General features: G+C 38.4%; 1 protein-coding gene across 4 annotated transcripts in view; it reads right to left on the bottom strand.

Annotated features, from left to right (window-relative positions):
• Positions 1-8,970: 8,970 nt before the first annotated feature.
• The window catches only part of ARMC1 (armadillo repeat containing 1), a 34,078-nt gene continuing 26,256 nt past the window's right edge, over positions 8,971-16,792 (bottom strand). For 3 of the 4 annotated variants that reach the window (XM_051771290.1, XM_051771301.1, XM_051771309.1), the window contains exons 4-7: positions 15,845-16,034; positions 11,878-11,994; positions 11,720-11,794; positions 8,971-11,228 (exon numbers count right to left, since the gene is read on the bottom strand). In XM_051771290.1, the coding sequence (XP_051627250.1) occupies positions 11,037-11,228; positions 11,720-11,794; positions 11,878-11,994; positions 15,845-16,034 (574 nt within the window). In that variant the 3' untranslated portion in view covers positions 8,971-11,036. The remainder of the gene's footprint in view (positions 11,229-11,719; positions 11,795-11,877; positions 11,995-15,844; positions 16,035-16,792) is intronic. The other variant, XM_051771320.1, reaches the window with a different exon arrangement.

The following is a 16,792-nucleotide window of genomic DNA, read 5'->3' on the forward strand; positions in this document are numbered from 1 at the left end:
TTTATACAAACTAAACCTACAAGCTCCTGGGGCCTGGGTCAAACATGAGTCTGGAGACTGGAGTAAAAGAAACATCCCTTGCTTTGGAACCAAAGCATGACCTAGAAGGGGGCATTTCTTTGCAAAGAACCTGGGCTGAATTCTGATTTTAGTTACATTCAGGAAAAAACCAAGATTAAGTTATCCTGTGCTTGCATTGCTGTCAGGTAGATCAGCTCAGGACTTCTGTCACTCGAGCAGGTGGCACACATAGCATAAATCTGCAGATATTTACACACAGACACACAAAACCCAGTATCCATTCCATTTCATGGGTCATTAAGATCGTCTGTAGCACAGTATATGCAGCTATGAATAAATTAATTGTAAAAAATAAACGGTGTTCTTTAGTTAGAGACAAGAACTCGCTGCCAGGGAAAGTTTTTCTTAAAAACAAACAAAAGAACAAACAAACAAAAAAAAAGAAAAAAAGGAAAAAATAAAAAGTTGAAGAAACGGAAGTCAGCTCCATGTGAGAACAAAGAAAGTGTAATGCTATTTCAATGAAAACCACACAAAGTTCGGCAGAAAAGTAAAAGAACGCATTAAAAAAATAAAATAAAATAAATTTAAAAGGAGTTAAAGGTGTGGAGACATGGGAGACATATACAGCCTCGCACCTCAGCCGGGAAGGAGCCGGGTGACGAGGCGGCAGCATCCCCCAGCGGGATCCTCGCTCTTTCCCTCCCTCCCTTGTTCCTTCGCTCCCTCCTTCCCTCCTTCCCTGCCGCCTCCCGGCCAACGGCACGTCCATGCTGCCATCTAGCGCTCCCGCCCCGCCGCGCACCCGCTCCCGCACGGGCTTCCGCGGGATGGTGGAACAATTCGGAGCGGGCGGTACCGGCTGCCCGCCGGGGGGAACAGCCACCTCAGTGGCATTGCCGAGGCCCGGGATACAACTTTAATGTTTGACACGGGCCCAGATAAACCGCCTGCTGCGCGGGCGGCAGCGCCCGAAAGAGGCAAAACCCCCTGAAATGCAGTACTTCTTCCTAGAGTTTCTTCGCAGGAAACGGGCGTGCCCAGGCGGTTCACTGAAAGTCCTTTTAGAACTTCTTTAGGACTCCAAAGGGCTGAATTAGCCTTTGGTGTTGCTGCAAGCATCTGGTTATGTGGGGAATCAGCCAATCCCTCCTTCCCGTTGCCCCCTCACGCAGGAGGTGAAGAATGGTCAGTGAGATGGAAATGAAGCATCACCCAGGTCAGTGCGGCAGGTCCAGAGGCTGGCAGAGGAGGAAAGTGCTTTTTCTCCACCACATAACTGGAGTGGGGAGAGTTTCCCCTTTGTATAAGAACCGCCCTTAAAAACGTGCCTCCTTAGAAACTTCATGACATTTAAACAGTCATCAACCACTAAGTAGCAGCATAGGAAATAAAACCAGACTAGCAACTACTAAAAATACCTGGATTGGTGGTAACAGAAGTCCTTCCTGTCAGTGCTGGTGGGTTGCACCAGCGGCCACCCAGGCCCCTAACAAAGGGAGAGAAAAATACTTTCAAACATAGAATAAAGGAGTTTCCTGACATCCCACATTTTCATTCATACAAGAATCATCCAGGAAGAGAGGTAATACAGCTTCTCTTCATAATCTGCACATCTCAGAGACAACTTTTTGTGATTTCATAAGATGTGTGGGGTAAGATTTGCTACCAAACTCCTCCATATCTGGGCGTTTCCATCCGGTGCTGTCCAGTCAAGTCTCTCCAACTGGATTAAAACACTTCACTTTACCAAATCCCAAAAGAGCAGAGAGAAACTCTCTTCCCTATTGCCCTGCTCTGCCTGGTTGAAAAGTGAGACACAGAGTTATGGCAAGCAAAGAAAGCAAAAGAAAACAACAGAATCCAAACAATCCAGAAGACTCAAATGCTTCAAAACCAACAAGCCAGGGAAACAGGAAACAGTAGCATGAAACAACTGAATGATCACTAGAATAAAGTTGTTTCCTCATTGAGGCCAGTGAGGAAACAACTGAACTAGGAAAGTAAGAAGAAGGGTGGAAAACTGTTTTAATATTTTGGTTTGTTATGGTTTTCGGATGCAAAGCTCTAATTTGTAAGGAGAGTAATTCTAAAGTCTCAATTTTCACTAAAAAAACCAAACATCCTCAACCCTCACAGCTGCAAAAATGATGGGAAAAAAACACGGAACTGCACTCTAGCGTACCCAAATGCCAGGAGAAAAAGAGCAAGAAACAAAATGATTTGTTTAAAATCCTTGAGGAATGTAAGTCCAATTCCTGGTGGAACTTTGGTAACTACAGTTCAATACTTAGTATTATCAGGACTGAATGGATGAAAGACTACGATGATAATGACAACATGAGTATTGTAATAAGAGCAAAAGCAAGAGTGCACTAGAAGAACCAGGTTTGCACAAAATAAAAAGGACTTCACACTCTGTGCTGAAAAATGTTGGAGCAAGACTGGAAGTCCAGACATTTTTGGATTTATTTTGCTCTGTGAAGGAGACTGTTAATTTTAAGTGTCTGGAGTTAAGATTCCAAAGAGTGAGAAGCTCAGGTCCAGAAACCCAAAAGACTTTCCCTGCCTTCATGCTGATCAAGCTAATAATTTACAGGATGGCCTGGCAAGAAGCACTGCATAATTTTGGTGGGTGTCCATTTTGCTGAACAGCTCTCCTCTTGGCAGGGGACAGACTCGGTTCTTAGTTTTTCCTTTTGATGTCTCACACAGCAACTTTCTTTGTGTAAATAGCTACCATCATCTGCTTTATATTCTTTTATAATGCTCAGGTTTAGAGAGTCAGGCCTGGGGTTACGCAGGAACTCAGTTACATCGTAGGACAGTCCTAGTTGTACTGAACTCTACTACATGAAAAAAAAAAAAAGAAAACCCTTTTACAGTAGAGGCCAGTAGTAGTCATTTCTGAAGACAAGCTGGTGCAAGGAGCAATCCCTAATAACTTTCTTCACAGCTGTAATTCTTTCTCTTGCCAGATTTAAAGTCTAGCCTCAGAAAGGCATGAGGGAAATACGTTCTTGCCAAAAAACCACACTAGTGTTAGGAAAGACTATTCATGAAACAGTGATTGCTTTGGGGTATTACTGTGGCACTGCAAACCGCTACTGACAGTTAATAAATGGCTTATAAGCACTGAGTCTTAGAAAAGTGAGACCACATTACCCTTGGACAAATAAAAACATTTTTACACGATTTATTTCTATCAAAGAAAGTTTCCCACTAATAGCAGTGGAAGATGTTGATCAGCTCACAGACTTTTTTAAAATCAGCTTAAGGACAACATTGCAATCACAACAGCATTATGTGGGGGCATTTTTGTCAGCATTGACAATTTTTATCCTGTACAAATGGTGGTGTTTAACAAAGACATATGTTTACACAGATGGAGGAGGGAGGTTGTAGTAATGGTGTGATTGAAAGTAAATTGGATTGGTTGGGGAGCTGATGCCAGCTGCCATTTCAGTCTAGGAGTAGGTGGGTACTCGAGATGGTCTGTAGTCACTGGGACCAGATAATGAAAGTTTGCTGGGTACCTGTTATTGTCCATTTAGATGATACTAAAACCCTCACTCAGCATCTGAGAGCTGGCTCAGGATTCAGTGGGGCATTTTGGATTCGGGTGTTCCCATCCTGAGAGAGGGAAACAAAATGTTCCCTGGTGGCATTTAAGTACACATGTTTTTAGAGGTGGGCACACAGCACACAGGTGGCGGCCAGATTTGAGTATCCTTACAGCTCTCCAAATGGAGAATTTATTTAAAAATCACTCACTCTCTCTTCCTCTATGGTGGCTGACTATCCATCAAGCCAGATACAAAGACAACTATACTGTTATGTAGCCAAAATAGTGTAGCATTGATCTTGCAGAGGAAACACTGTTCCTGGAGCACTAGTGTTTTATCTGGTCAAAGAGGGGTTTCTAAAGGCAGATGCCCATTTTCAGGATTTGGGTCTTTATGAGCTACTATTACTGGAATATTGAAGTACTGCAGAGGTCATGGGAATGACACCTTTTTCCACCCAATGCCAGTCTCACATGAGCAAAGGGTCTGCTCCTCCCCACATCTCTCAGTTTACAGATGCTGCTGCAGTCTGGTGGTGATGCTGTCACGACAAGGGACAGAAAAGGAGCTGAAAGGGCTGCACTACATTCAAATTTTCACTTAATTTTGTGGCATTAGGTTTTTCCCTGCTCTTCTTCCTACTCCAATTAATTTAAATAATGCAGGGAACTTTTACATATTTGGGATCTTCACAAGAAATAGTCAGGCCTAGCTCTCACTGTAGTTTACCAGATGTCAATCCACTCTGCAGAAAGGTCAGCATCATGCTTCCTTCCATATGTATTATCTTGTATATTATGAACAGTGTCTCAATAAAGGATTTTTAAAAAAATTTAGACACATTACAATTTTCAAAAATTCTAATTTCCTTTTCATAATTTACAGACTCTTGAGTGACTGAATTGCAACTGACTATTTAGCCATAGCACTAGCAATACGTGCATCAGGGTTCATTACTCTCTCTCTCTCTATATATATATATGTACATGGAAGGCTGAAGAAAAAGGAAAACAGCACCCTATGGCATTCTAAAATTATTTAGCTAGACACACAAATATGAGCTGCAAACATAATATTAAAAGAGGGCAGGACTTATGAGACATCCCAGGTGAAGAACTATTCACTGCCAGCTTTCATTTACAGGTTCCTAGCTTTGAAATGGGTAACATGCACCTATTTGATACTAAGCACTGCAAAAATACGTTTCAAGAAGCTTTTTTCACAGTGAAGGTTTATATACAAAAATACTTTTTTTTCCTGAGAACAAAATTTGCAGGATGGCACAGAGAATTTTCATTGTTGAAACTACTACAGTAAAAAAGGTTTCAATACCAGTATTTATTTGATTATTCTGTTGAAAGGTTCAGATATAACTTAATTTAAACAGCAAGAGTAGCCTTCAAGAACACATAATTTACTGTTACAAACAGCAATGTATTTTATACACCAGAACATCTACACATATGGAGAAACAAAACCAGTTACATTGACTATAATAATAAGATTGCTTCAGCAGCCTAAATGACAGAGTTAATGCTCAACTATGTTAAATGGCTGCTATTTCCCTATTATAGTGGGTGATATATCTTCATTGTTTCAGTAATGCAGCCAACAATTGAGAGCTAAGTAGTAGCCACTCTTCGCCTTCAGTAAGCTTTACAGGTATTTTATATGCAAAGAAATAGAGTCCTTAAAATATGCCATTTACTACATCCCACCGAATTACAGTGTATAAACAATAATGGTTATTTGCTAAAACATCACAGCACGTATTTGTTGTAGCAAAGGAGGTAAAGCGATGAAATCCAAGGACAACATATAAGGTCTTAGTTTTAAACCAGGATTATGAACCTGAACAGCATTGTCAATATTGAAAGAGGCATTTCCATATTAACAATATAGGGTTTTATAGTCAAAAATCTATTATGGTAGTTTAACTTTTTATTCAGGAAATAAATATTAATTTTGCAATAATACAAATTAAATTTACAAATTAAATTACCTTTAGACAGTCTCATGCAATGTTAAATTAGTGCTGTTCCTATGGCCAGGAGGAGCAGCCTGCAAGTGGAAAGCCTCTTTCTGTGTAAATTGCCTTCCAGTTTCCTTCCACTCCCTCTCAGCCTTCCCAAAACTGGAGACCCTATACTGGATCAACTATCTACCCTTCAAAGTTTAATACAAACCAAAGTACCATGGATTCTTGCCCAGTGAAGGAAGCATGGTCAAAAGGTCTCACAACGAACAGGACAGCTTCTTGTGCTATCACTTTCAACCTGTGCAATATACAGAGAGAGGAAAACCAAACATGCTCTTGAAAAGTGATTAAAAAGAAACATCACATTCGTATAAGATATATAAAATTGTGTATAAAGGGAGTCTACAAAGGAGATCACACCTTAGAAAAATGTTAGGGATCAAACCCACTAATCACATTAATTGATGGAAAGGGTGTATTTTATTTTCAACACCACCATCAGGGTGAAGCTTTAACTCCCAAGAAGGCCTTGGGTACCTTATGCAGGTAGCACTGCTGAAATAGATCATGTTGTGCAAAGCTTTTGGGATATAACACATGCAAAGATAGTTAATTTTTTTTTAAAAAAAAAAGTTCTTTTTAACCTAGAACTTCAGCATATCAATAAGAACTATTTTGAGATTAAAACTGATTTCTGACCATGCCTTTTGACATCATGATGCATTTGATGTATAACTCAATAGGGAAAGTTGCTTATGACAGGTTTGACTTTTCTACTCCAGGTCAGAGAAGTTCAGACAGTGCAAAGGCCCCTCTTAAAATGGAAAGCATTTCGGTTTATGTAGTGAAGCATGAACTAAGGTTCAGAGACAGCTCACAAAATTTTGCACTTCCCAGGATTCCTGAGCAATTTGGGTAAACAGACTCAGTTGTGCAGTCTGTAAAATGAGGGCTAGTAGAAAAACACCTCTGTAAAGACCTCCTGTTACATATGTTCAAGTGTCTGTGGATGCTAGGTGTGAACAGAGTGCCAGCTGCTCCCTGTTAGCTCACCATGGGCTCACGTGATAGCTCACCCTGCCCTTTCACCAGCAAACATACAGAGGGGCAGTTCCCACAGAGAAGGTGACACAGCAATTCCCTGCAGCGGTGGATTCGCATGCCGTTTCCCTGGAGCACCTCAAAGAGAAGAGGTATGAAAGAGCAAGGTATTACTTCACACCAGCAGTATCCACTTACTCTCAGTACTTACGCTTAAGTCAGTGCTCCAACAGGAAATGAAAGCAGCAATCCTGTCATATGGTGGTTCTGTGGTATTCAGATTTTTGTATCTGCTACTTAAAAGACCCTTGTTATGCCAGCCAGACATATTGCCATGCACTGCTGGCACAGGAGTGCTTTTTACATGAGAAGTTTGGTTCCAGTTGTGATTTTATTAATCTCCTTAGAAATGCTGGTTTGATAAGCCACAAGCACCATGGGCCAACTGACCTGCACTGAAGTCACCGGGAAAGTATTAAACACTGCAGAAAGTATTTGGCTATCAAGTTCTGTAGCTTGGTAGCCATGAAGAGACCAAGCTGCTGGGAACTTCATCCACATAGCAGCCTTCAGACACTAACATAATAAACAACTTCTACCATGACAACTGGAACAAAAATCTGTTCACAGCAGGCATCTCCTCTGAGATGTTTTTGTATCTTGAGACTTTAACTGCTTTAAGGGATCTTAATTTATTCCACAGAGGAAGCTCTAACTCTTGCAGTCACTAGTGCAACATGCACATAAATGAACAATAACATGAAGAAACTTTAAAATAATGCAGATTCTGATGTGGCACTTGCATCAGCTTACAGAGGCAGACCTTGCTCTCCATGCGTTAACCTATGTATGTGCAAAGTACCAAAAATTTAAACCTTTTTTTTTCAACCCTATACAAAACCTGCAACACAGGCTAAACAAAGAGCATTGCCTGCTCTGTGTAAACTACGAAAAGGACAATTTTCTTTCTAACAGCTTCATACTAAGCTTTAGAGCAGGAGTCTCAACAGGAGTCTCACCCCTGAGGCTAATTAGATGCTATACCTCAATGAAGAAGTTTCCAGTGACCCCGATGCTCACCCCCTTTCACCAAATCATGTGCTCTCAACTTTTCCTAAAGAATTACAATCAGCATCAGAGATGAATTGAGAGGTTATTCTCATCTCCGTCTTTATTTTCAATCCTTATAGACAGGTTTGTTCACATTTTAGGAACTCAGAATAATTCGGTACAGATGAAGAAACAGGAAAGACTAAATGGTCCAGCCTTCTGCAAAGTGACTATGGCAAGGACTGCTGCTGCTAACTTTTATTAGGCATGTTTTTAAACTCAGCTAGCTGGCAGCTGGAATGTTGTCACAGGCAAAAAGGAGCACCCACATTTTATTTCACATTGCAGGCAGTTACAGGAGTATTTCACACCTGCCAGTTTGCATCTGCCGAGGTATTCAATGTTTTCTTCCAAATTAGCCCCACGCAGTACTCTCCCCCTCAGCTTACACGGCCTATGGCAAAACTCAGCAACACTGGCTATTTTTGTACGGAATAAGCCATAGGTGATCATGGAGTGGGAAAGCTAGAGTATGATGTATTTCACAATACTGCAGAATGCTTACAGTGCTTTGACAGCTCTTAACAGAGGCACAGTTATGAGCCTCAATTTTGCCTCTACTTATCCCATCAGCATTTACTCTTATTATGAGGAAACACAGCAGTGATTATTCCCTTATTATGCTGTACACAGTTTTAACCCTAGGACGGTTTCAGGAGCTTAAACCATGATGTATGTGGTGGCTTCCCTGGCAATCAAGTACTTTGCAACTAGTGCAATGTGACACCAGTGCTCTGTCTCTCAGTTCAGCTTCTTTTTGGAAGCCTTTAATGCTGCAAATTTTTTCGGTCATATCCTTAGGTCAGAGTAAAAGGGTTTTCTTATGCTTAATCTGACCTCTGAAAAAGTACAAGCATAAAATGAATGAGTCTGTGCTGTGACTTTTTTCCCCACACTTTTTTCAAAGTAAGAGGTTTCTCTAGGAATGTTGATTCTTCCTAATTTCCCTAATGAAATATTACCTACATAGCATCAGTTATTAAAAAATAAAAAGCTAATGTCCAAAAAACCTCCCTAAAAATGAATTTGAGACAATATCCTCAAGTAGCTTTTGTTTACCTACTTTTTAAAAAACCTTTGTTGAAATGGAAGCATGTTTAGACATACACAGAAGCCCAGCTGTGATATGCAGCAAAGGACTCACTAGGACTAGACATTTACATTCCTCTCTGTTAAAGATGAAAAACATATACTTCTAATACCACAATAAGCTTAAAAGAATGTCAGAACATTTAAAAAGGCACCAGTCATGTCTTGTTTAGTTATATTATCCTTTATTATTTTACAATGTATTTCAAAAACTTTTACAGATGCCTTAAACTGTTCTACAAGAGCTGCAATACTGTCATAAAAGCACACCTACAGACCAAATGCACAAACAAACTGTAGTACCTACTGGTATTGAACCATTAATATCCAAAGGGTGTAGTCTTTTAGTAAATAGATGTGCAGTAATGCAAATGCAAACAGATGTTAATGCAGAAAACCAAAACTCTGCATTCATGGCTATAGAACAGAGGACTTTTCAAATACATTTGGTACTGTAACATTCTAGACAGCAATGAGTAGTATTACATATTTAAAGCAATACATGCCCTGAAAAGCCTGTATGTTCAATCTGTGCGTGTAAACCTGAATCAAAAATAAACTATATATATTAAAAAACATGAGACATCTAGTCTGCCAACAAGCTTTTATTTTGTTTTGTTTTTTTCCTAGAATGACAATTAACCTGGGTGGGTGAACTCTGACCTGCATTATTATTTTACATTATCGTATCCTCAGCATTTCTGTAGTATTATGATACGACAGCCTGTGATTTTTTTTTATTTATTCCTTGTGCACAGGCACAGGGAATAACTTTGATGCATTAAATTTCTTTTCTGAGTCTCCAAGTGGTAAATATAACTCCTATTATAGCAAATACATTACCACAGAAAAGCATTGTATAATGAGGTTTATAACGTTTTGAAGTCCTCAGCTGTATTTCTCTGGTGCAACAAAGCAGTGGCACTGCAGTTTTCAAGCACTGTGTTTTGAATCCTCTCACGCACAGTGTTTACTAACAGCTCAGATATTTATTATTCTCTACCTACAGAAGTTCTGCTTTTATTATCACTTCTGCTCACAGAAATTACTAAGACATCGCTAAACTTATACTGTCTGTAAGTTACAGGGCAAAGCCAATTGTTTGCATATGTTTTTAAGCCACGCTGATGTACTTTCATGGGACACTCATCAAAGACATTAGAAGAGAATAGTAATTGCATATCAGATTTGTTAGGGGAAAAAAACCCAGAGTTAAAGTCAAAATTTATGAGTGTGGCACTGTGGCAAGAGGCATTCTGTCCTGCTTTATACTTCAAGTTTAAAGTTTTAGTTACCATTAAATATTTCCTAACAGTAAACACCATTTCTTAACCAAGTACAGTCTACATTCCTCTATTCTCTGCAGGCAGGGCTGCAATGGGTCATCACTGCATTAGACCACAGCTTTTTCTGCTAGTCTTCCCAGCTAGCCTAAACAGCAGTCAGTGGTACTTATTAGCTTTTTATATATATATATATATATCAGTCAGTCACACTCATCATTACAAATATGTTCTAGTTTATTTACTGTACAATGTATGTATACATATTTGTGTTTATTCAATCCCTTTTTTCTTATCTTAAGCACTCCAACAGTTAAGGGCAGGCTGGGAAAAAATTCAGTATACATAAAAGGGTTATACATTTCAAGTCTGTAGTGATTCTAGTTTAACAGCAAGAGGGGAACATCGTGCTCACACTGTGCACATGGCTGGCAAAAATAAAGGCAAAAAAAGTGGCAGACTGTATTTTTCTCTAGAGTCAAAATCTAGAAAATTAAACAAAATAATGTTAATCCAAAGGGATGCAGAAACAAAGAGGGCATTTTATTTAATGTACAACTAGAGCTATTAAGAATTTTCTTTCACAGAGGCCCTGAGACTTGAGTTGAATGGATTCTCCCTACCACGTGTTTCATGTGAAGTCAAACTTAAAGCTCTACACGTATAGCATAAACATTTGGTATATAACAGTGGACCCATTTTTAAAAAGTGATGCAATAAAATCTACATGAAAAACAAATGGAAGAACAACTTGATTGGAGGCCTCTGTCCTTTGACCCCTGCCCTATCAGGCTAAACGTCCAATAAAATGTAAAATGCAGCATACATTTACTTAATCTAAAATTTTCGTGATGATTTATTGCAAATTGCACTTGGCAGTTCACCACACCAATGGAAAACTGGCCCCCCTGTTGTTCATTCACACAGTCTTTTAACACCAAATACAAGTCACCAGTAGAAAGATCTTGATAGAAAGTTTGCTGCTGTGCTGAGCCAGCTTGCTGCACCTTCTGGGTGTGACCCAACACGAGACACTGCTTTGTCCTGCTCCTTAGTAGGGCTTTCATCTTCTGGTAAATATTCAGGTAGATCTGTGTTCTGCTCTACTTCCACTGGAGTATCTTGGAACGGAACTAGCATCTGACAAAACACAACACAGATTAAAATTATGTCAGATGTTGTAACTTAAAAGAATGAATCAAAGTTATAACAGATACATGTTCAGGATGACAGACATGCACATTGTGACACTCCTCCCCATCGCCCTATACATCAGGAATATAAAGGGAACCTAATATGCTTAGAAGATACACAAGAAAAGCTTTGGCTTAATATGGAGAAAAAAGTATCAAATAAATAAAGACATAGCCCTTTTACTGTAGTTGTGAATCACATCAGCAACTCCAACCAAAAAAACCCAGGTTCATTGTGACCCTTTTCATACCATTAAGGAAAGTATTTTTGTCCTTCTGTAAAACTCTTCTACTATTCACGCCCTGACATAGGATACCCTTTATTCTCTTTGGACTGTATGTGTTGCACTACCACCAGATGTTACAGGGACAGAGGTGCTGACACTAAAGACACAGCCAAGCTATAACAGTCGGTATTTAGAAAGATACATGTCCTACCTCCTCACCACTTTCACTTTTCACAACTTGCTGTGCCTTCATAACTTTGGTTGATGCTATGGCCGTTGCCAATGCCTACAAGTATACAGAAAAAAACCAAGAGTTCAGTGTGACAGAATGCAATAATGTGAGGATCTGGAGGATTACCAAGCACTTACCTCTGCTTTTAAGTCTGAGCGGATTCGGACCACACACCTTTGAACAGCCATTTGAAAGGTAAAACTAATAACACCTTTAATTTTCAACAAGGCTTCTTCACAAAGATTCCGTCGAGACTGAAAAACAAATAATCCCACAACTGAAGTCCTTTTGTAATACACCAAGTGAAAATGCTCACAATTATTTGTTAAGGTATTCCTGTATGTCTCAAGGCACATGGTTACAGAACCACATTTTTGTAACAGAAAAACAAAGACTTACATTTTAGTGCACAAATGTTAGACTCTCTTGCCACCCAAAAAAAAAAAATGCTTACACTTTAGAAGTCAAAGAAGGATGGAATCAACTGTAAATAATTAGAGAAAAGTGCTGAAAAGCAAAGAATGTTTTTCTCTGTATGATCAGCTAAACAGTCCCCTCTGGTTAAGTTCTGATTGACTGAAGTGCTCATTGATGAGTAGTTAGTGTTTAAGTTGCTATTTATCAGGCACCTTGGCTCCATACTGACTGAATGCATCAAAGCAGCTGTTGTATTTATCAGCTGCTTCATCTGTGGCAGCTCACAGACATCATGGCACAGCATTAACTTAATTCTTATTTCAAAGGGAAAATATTTGGTTGATAACTCACAGAATGTTTAAAGCAAGTGATGCCTGTGCTGTAACATTACACTGACCTGTACTAGTTGCAACTGTTACAATACCTTAGAACGTTCTATTTTTCCTTTTAATATTTGCACAAGATGGTTGTAACAAAAACAATTAAAATACTGGAGAGACTGCTAGCACATAAGGGGCTATAAAAGATACACTGTACCAGAAATAAACTGACAACCTTTACACAGGTTTAAAATAATCATGTATTTAACTTTCACTGCCAGTTTCTGCAAAGTTTTATATAATTTTTTATTTCAAAGTATATTTGCATTAGTTATGAAATAATCACTGGTCAGCAGTTAGGAAGGCTCCATGCATAACACGCAAATTAAATTCTTTTAATCTCTGGAAGAACCTACTGAAGCGGTTTGGGGGTTTTTTAGCAGTTTAGCATGTATATTGAAATAATTCATTTGTGAAAGTTTATGTAGTGAAATAATTAACATTTTTGTGTTTTACAAAACATAACTTTGTCAGGTAGGCTACCTTTTCTATACAAAGAAAATATTTGATGCAAAGATGTCAGGCTGCCTCACACGAGTGAAAGGTGAAACTACTTCTGGACACAAGAAGCCAAACATTCACAGCTTCCTTAGCCTAAACAAATAATTTATGCTTACATGAGTGTATGGCAATTCTGTGACAGAATCTGGCTTTTTACTTTAAGATCCCAGGTAAGTCATAGGCACCTCAGTTTAATTTCAAATGAGGCTTTCAGTGACCAGATTACTGGTGAACCACTTTGTGATAACCAAACAGAGTGATTCATGCTAATTAAAAAGAAAACAGAGTAAGGTCAGTATAACCTAGGGAAAGAAAAAAAACAAATCGTAAAACTTAATTGGGCCCCTATAAAGACATAAAACAAGTTACCTCCCTTTTACCTTGTATGAAATTTATAGTGAGGAGACTCTGTTTAGTTAACTAGATGGTAACACCTTTCTTAAGAATTTATAACTGTCTAAGAAAAACATCTGTTGAATGTCTGACCTAACAATATATAATATTTATGCTTGTGTGTAGATAACCTTGACTAAGAAAAACATCTGTTGAATTCCTGACAAAACAATGTATACTGTTTATGCCTATGTATAATGAATATGCATGAATTAGCTGAGAATAAATACAGAATATTGTGCCTGCTTTGAGTGTGACAGGCCTCCTGAGTCACATAGACTTGTCTTGGACACCACAGCGCTGTTTGCTCCCATCATATAATGAATCTGAGATTTTATTTCTCACACATTTCTTAAAGACAAAACTTACTAAGGTTCATATGAACTCCTTAAAAAGCTGGCAGCTGTCAAGCCTTGCTGCACAGACATACTTTGCAAAAGACATTTAACTATGGCAGGTAGCTATAAACCCCAGCAATACACAGGTAGACATCTTTCTGCATGGTATTCCTGAAGCATGGGCACAAGGTAGGACAGGCAAAATGTAGGTTATTTTCTTGCACACCAAAGCCTGATTACCATACCCTAACAAACACTACTAAGATGCACAGACTAGAAAACTGACTGAAGGGCATGCCACAAACTGCTGAATTATTGCCTTGGGTTTTTTTCCTTTTTTTAACATTTTTAGTAATTATCACCAAATTTGATAATTAGATCTTAAAATAAAAACACCTGACAACATGCTAAATGACCTTTCCTCTATCTTCCTAAAACAATCAATATCTACTATTTGAGGTTTTGAAATCCACAAGCACTTGTAGGATCTGCAATCACTCCTAACAGCAGCTTTTTGTTACAAATGTAAATGACTGAGAACACCACGTCTAAAGCCCTGTTTGCTCACTACGCCTTTTAACGTTCATACATGCCACTTAATATTCTTTGCTAGTTAAGTCAAGAACAACCTATTCAATGAAAGTAAGCTGCTTTTGTTGCTCACATTGTTCATCATCCTCCCAGTCCTACATTATTGTGACATTTAAAGTAGCATTAAAGGGAAGTTTAACTGCTGGGTGAGCACCTGGAGTATCACTAACATTTGTACACTAGCCATCTCAGCCAGTACAGAGCCAGATTTTTCTTTAATAACAAGCTAGAAAATATGCTGGTCTACCTGCAGTTTTTTTCTCTGCAGATGAGTATCTAAATACCCTATGCTTTTTCTCAATACCTCTGCATCAGTATCGAAGAGAGAAAATTCCACAAATCTTGCTAAGCTGCACTTGTCAAAGAACACAAAGAAACACTTTTAAGATATAATCAGACTACAGGCAAAATATCTAAACTCACAAAGTAGAAATGGTTGAAATTTCTTGCTTGGAGATACCTGTGAACAAACAAATCAACTACAAGCTTTAAACTAACAACTGATGGAACTGAATTAAAAAAACTTCACAGAGCACAAAAGCCAATGGTGTTGACAAAGCACTGCCTTTCTAGATAGAGCAAGTGCTGGAAGGACAAAACTGTAAAAAATATTTACTTTGTATAAAGTGAGCTAGAGCAGCATGTTATTTCTAAAGGAATTAGCTGTGGTCTTATGAAAACAGTACAGTGGGGATGCTGTTGATAAACTGGGCCTGTGGACACGCTTACTTGGCAAAATGTAAAGCAACAAAGCAAAGGATCAGGTTTGATCATTTAAAATGGGTACAAAACTGAAAGATACAGAGTCCGGAGGGCACTTGTGGATAACATGCTTAAGCAGCCTACATGCTGTTTGGCAGCCGTAAAAAGGCAAACATGGCCCTGGGGTGTTATCTACAGGGGTATGGTAGATAAATCCGTAGAAGTTATTCTGACATTACATAAAGACTCAGTGAGACCTCATTAACTCAAATGCCATTCTGGTCACTACTGTAGAAAAGATCTCACGGACAATGAAAAGATGTATCAAAACCAACTCAAAAAAAAATACAGCATTTCTAAATTAAGAGCAACAAAAAACCCCACACAGTGTCTAAAATCTCTGATAACTAAAAGGAAACTTTTTTTAGATTAACTCACTGAAACAGCCACAAGATACCTGTAAGTGAAAACGCTGAAGGCACCTTGTTTATTCCATTCTTTCTTGAAAAAGGAAAGAAAATTAGGAGAGGTAGAAACAGAATACATTTTTTAGATTAATTAAAAAAAAAATCAAGAAAATTGCCTTAGAACATCTTTAGATATTCTGAGTAAGCTCAATTTATGCAAGATTTTATATGTATCTCGTGATTCAAAACACGATCCACAGAAATTGCTGACAACTGATGATGCCACACAAGTAGCCCAAGTACCTCATTTCTGTGGGCAAAACACATCTCAGTCCAGCATGCCTTATTTACATGACCTCTGCAAGCTTTCCTTACCGAATCATCAAGGCCATCTATATGCAAAACCACTGTCTTGGCACGCTTATTTGTGCTGCCAAGGAAAAACTGTGCTTTCCGACGACGATAATTCATCTCGTTCACATTGTCCATGTCTGACATGTTGGAAGACTGAAGGATATCATAGACTTCGGAAGCTAAAAGTTTAGTCTCTCCTGGTGTAGTGGTCCTTAAAAAAAAAAAAAAAAAAAAAAAAGGGGGGTTAAGATTTTTAAGTATTTTTACATTAGAACTCCAGACAGCTGTTGATTACATCCTTGTAAGTGGAATACTCCCTATGCTACGGTCAAGATTAGCAAAAATGTTAAGAGAGGAGAGCAGAAATTAAGGTAGAACTATTTTCTTTCCCATACTCCGACTTTTATGTCGATCTGTTAATTCCAAGACCATTATAAACAACTCTGTTCTCAACATGAGTACAGTTTACACCAGTTTGACAACTAGAAACCAAACATGGCAGTAGATGGTCACTGCATTGTGGTTACTTTGTGTTGAGCTTTATTTTATTTTTTTTAAAACAAAAATTTCCCAATTGCCTTCTGACACATTTTGTTTCCCACTTTCCTTGTTACATTATAAAAATAATTCCTCTGTAGAACTGTAATCTTTCCAAAAGTTTTCTTCTCCAAATTTACCAGGCATCAACACAGCAGAAACACAAATTTTCTTGAAGAATCCAAAGGTTATTTTTGATTAGATTAAAATTTATGGTATGAACTATAGGATAGCATTTTTTTAGGTAGAAAAAAATGTAGATAATAGGCTGAACATATATTAAATTCTTATGATTAATTAAAACTAGTTTTAATAAGGTACTAATATAAATCTGTTGTCCAAATTCAGCCCTGTTTTAATTATGCCAGTGATTTAAAGCTTTGGGCAGAACAAAATTATTACCACATCAAGTTGCAATTAATTTTAAAATGA

This window comes from Manacus candei, unplaced genomic scaffold, assembly GCF_025592945.1.
Source record: "Manacus candei isolate 608988 ecotype Guabito, Panama unplaced genomic scaffold, ASM2559294v1 h1tg000008l, whole genome shotgun sequence".
In the NCBI taxonomy this organism is placed as follows: Eukaryota; Metazoa; Chordata; class Aves; order Passeriformes; family Pipridae; genus Manacus; species Manacus candei.